The sequence below is a fragment of the Parus major genome, chromosome 23 (assembly GCF_001522545.3).
Source record: "Parus major isolate Abel chromosome 23, Parus_major1.1, whole genome shotgun sequence".
NCBI lineage: Eukaryota > Metazoa > Chordata > Aves > Passeriformes > Paridae > Parus > Parus major.
Window position 1 is genome coordinate 1,550,538 of NC_031791.1, and position 2,453 is coordinate 1,552,990.

The 2,453-nt window shown below is 57.0% G+C and overlaps 1 protein-coding gene across 1 annotated transcript in view; it reads right to left on the reverse strand.

Annotated features, from left to right (window-relative positions):
• Positions 1 to 9: 9 nt before the first annotated feature.
• Positions 10 to 2,453, reverse strand: part of LOC107214040 (bone morphogenetic protein 8B-like) — a 20,894-nt gene continuing 18,450 nt past the window's right edge. The window contains exon 7 of the mRNA XM_015649049.3: positions 10 to 383. Coding sequence (XP_015504535.1) covers positions 195 to 383 — 189 coding nt within the window. The 3' untranslated portion in view covers positions 10 to 194. The remainder of the gene's footprint in view (positions 384 to 2,453) is intronic.

The following is a 2,453-nucleotide window of genomic DNA, read 5'->3' on the forward strand; positions in this document are numbered from 1 at the left end:
CCAGGGGTGGGAATGGGACACCCAGGGATGACAATGGGACATCCAGAGGTGGAAATGGGACACTCAAGAGTGACAATGTGACACCCAGGGGTGACAATGGGACACCCAGGGGTGGCAGTGGGACATCCAGGGGTGGCAGTGGGACACCCAGGGGTGACAATGGGACACCCAGGGGTGGCAGTGGGACCTGTCCATCAGTGGCAGCCGCAGGATTTCACCACCATGTTCCGATGTTTCTTGAGGATGACGTTGTTGTTGCTGTCGTAGTAGAGGACAGAGGTGGCGCTGAGCTTGGTGGGGGCACAGCACGCCTTGGGCACGGCCTCAGGCTTCATCAGGTGGACCTGGGGATGGATGGAGCCCGTCAGCCCCAGCAAACGTGGCTCCAGGCAGCAGAAAAAGCGTCAAACCGACCTAAAAACCCTGGGTGAATGGGGGGATTATTTCCATCTTTCTGCAAAAATATTTATTCTAAACTGTAGGCAGTCCCTGCTGCGGTTTATGTTGGATCAGGGCTCACGGCACCGCGTGGGCCAGGCAGCCCCTTCATTAATTTGGGATTTCAGGGCCCTTTTTCTCACAAAAATAGACAAATGACTAAAAAAAACCCCATAAATCAGCACAGCACGGGTCAGGCTCCAGCGCTGGGTGTCGTTCCAACAGAGATTCTCCACCCCAAACCTAAAACCCGAACTCCAGAGCAGCTCTGTGAGCACGGCTGTCGCTTCTGGATGGTTCTCCCTGCTCGGGGCTCTCCTCAATCTGGTGTTTTCCTGCCGGAGGGACGCTGGAAGGGCGCTGGCTGCCCCGACATGTGTGATTAATTTATGGCAGGGCCAGCCGAGCTCTCCCAGCTCGGAAGTCCGGTGTTTTTGCTGTCCAACCCTGCTATTTGCAGCTCAGCCTGGGGCTGGCACGGCTCCGCGGCCGCCTTTGCCCTGGCGCTTCCCAGAAGGATCCAGGTGATTCACATCCTGCTCTGTTTTGGGAGCAGAGCTGGGTTTAGGGGTGTTGGGGGGTGTAAAGGGGGGGAAAAGCCTCTCCCTGCTGCTTCCAGGATGGTTCTCAACCCCTGGATGGGCTCTGGAAGCTTCATAATGTCAAAATTAAACACCTTCAAAGGCTGGGCCGAGGGCTCGGCGCTCCCTGTAATTAACCGCGAGCACCGGAGCCGGGCTGGCTCTGCCATTGGGAAACCAAACACTCACAGGGCAGGAAATTCCAGAAATTAAAACGCTGGCTGGGATGTGGGGTGGGTTTGGGAAAAAGAAAAAAAAAAACCAACAAAACAACAAAAAACCCCAAGGCATTAAAGCTTTCTTGCTCGGAATATGCTGAGCCCAAGGTTTGGATGCCGGGGTTGTGGATAAAGCCTTGGGAACAGCTGGAGAGGAGATGCAGGGATGAGAAGGAGAATTTTTGGGAAGAGCAGGGGGGCTCTGGTGTGCCCTGGGCTTGTCCCTGCCTCCCCAGCTCGCTGCCAGGGGTGACACTGAGCTGTCAGAATCCGTCAGTTTTGCCCCAGCTGCTGTGGAACTGTGTCAGTCAGAAAATGGAGAGGGGAGGGAGCTCTGGGATGACAAAGTCCCGCTCTTGCACCCTCCTGCTCGAGGAGGAGGGACAGGGATTTGTGCCCTCGAGGAGGAGGGACAGGGATTTGTGCCCTCGAGGAGGAGGGACAGGGATTTGTGCCCTCGCTCCGGGTCTCTCCATGAATGCCTTGAAATTCCAGTTTGGAGCCTGCTGGGGCAGGGCCGGTCTGTGAGCAGCCATCCAGATGTGCATGGAACCATCCAGCTGTGCATGCACCAAACAGCTGTGCATGGACCCACCCAGCTGTGCAGGGATCCAGCTGTGCATGGATCCAGCTGTGCATGAACCCACCCAGATGTGCACGGACACACCCAGCTGTGCATGGACCCATCCAGATGTGCACGGACACACCCAGCTGTGCATGGACCCATCCAGATGTGTGAGCACCCAGACAGCTGTGCATGGAACCATCCAGCTGTGCATGGACCCATCCAGATGTGCATGGACCCATCCAGATGTGTGAGCACCCACCCAGCTGTGCATGGAACCATCCAGCTGTGCATGCACTGACCCAGCTGTGCATGGAACCATCCAGCTGTGCATGGACCAACCAGCTGTGCATGGACCCACCCAGCTGTGCATGGATCCAGCTGTGCATGCACCCATCCAGATGTGCATGGACACACCCAGCTGTGCATGGACCCATCCAGATGTGTGAGCACCCAGACAGCTGTGCTGCACTGACCCAGCTGTGCATGCACTGACCCAGCTGTGCATGGACCCAGCTGTGCATGGACCCATCCAGATGTGTGAGCACTCAGACAGCTGTGCATGCACTGACCCAGCTGTGCATGGACCCATCCAGCTGTGCATGCACCAACCAGCTGTGCATGGACCCAGATGTGCATGGACCCACCCAG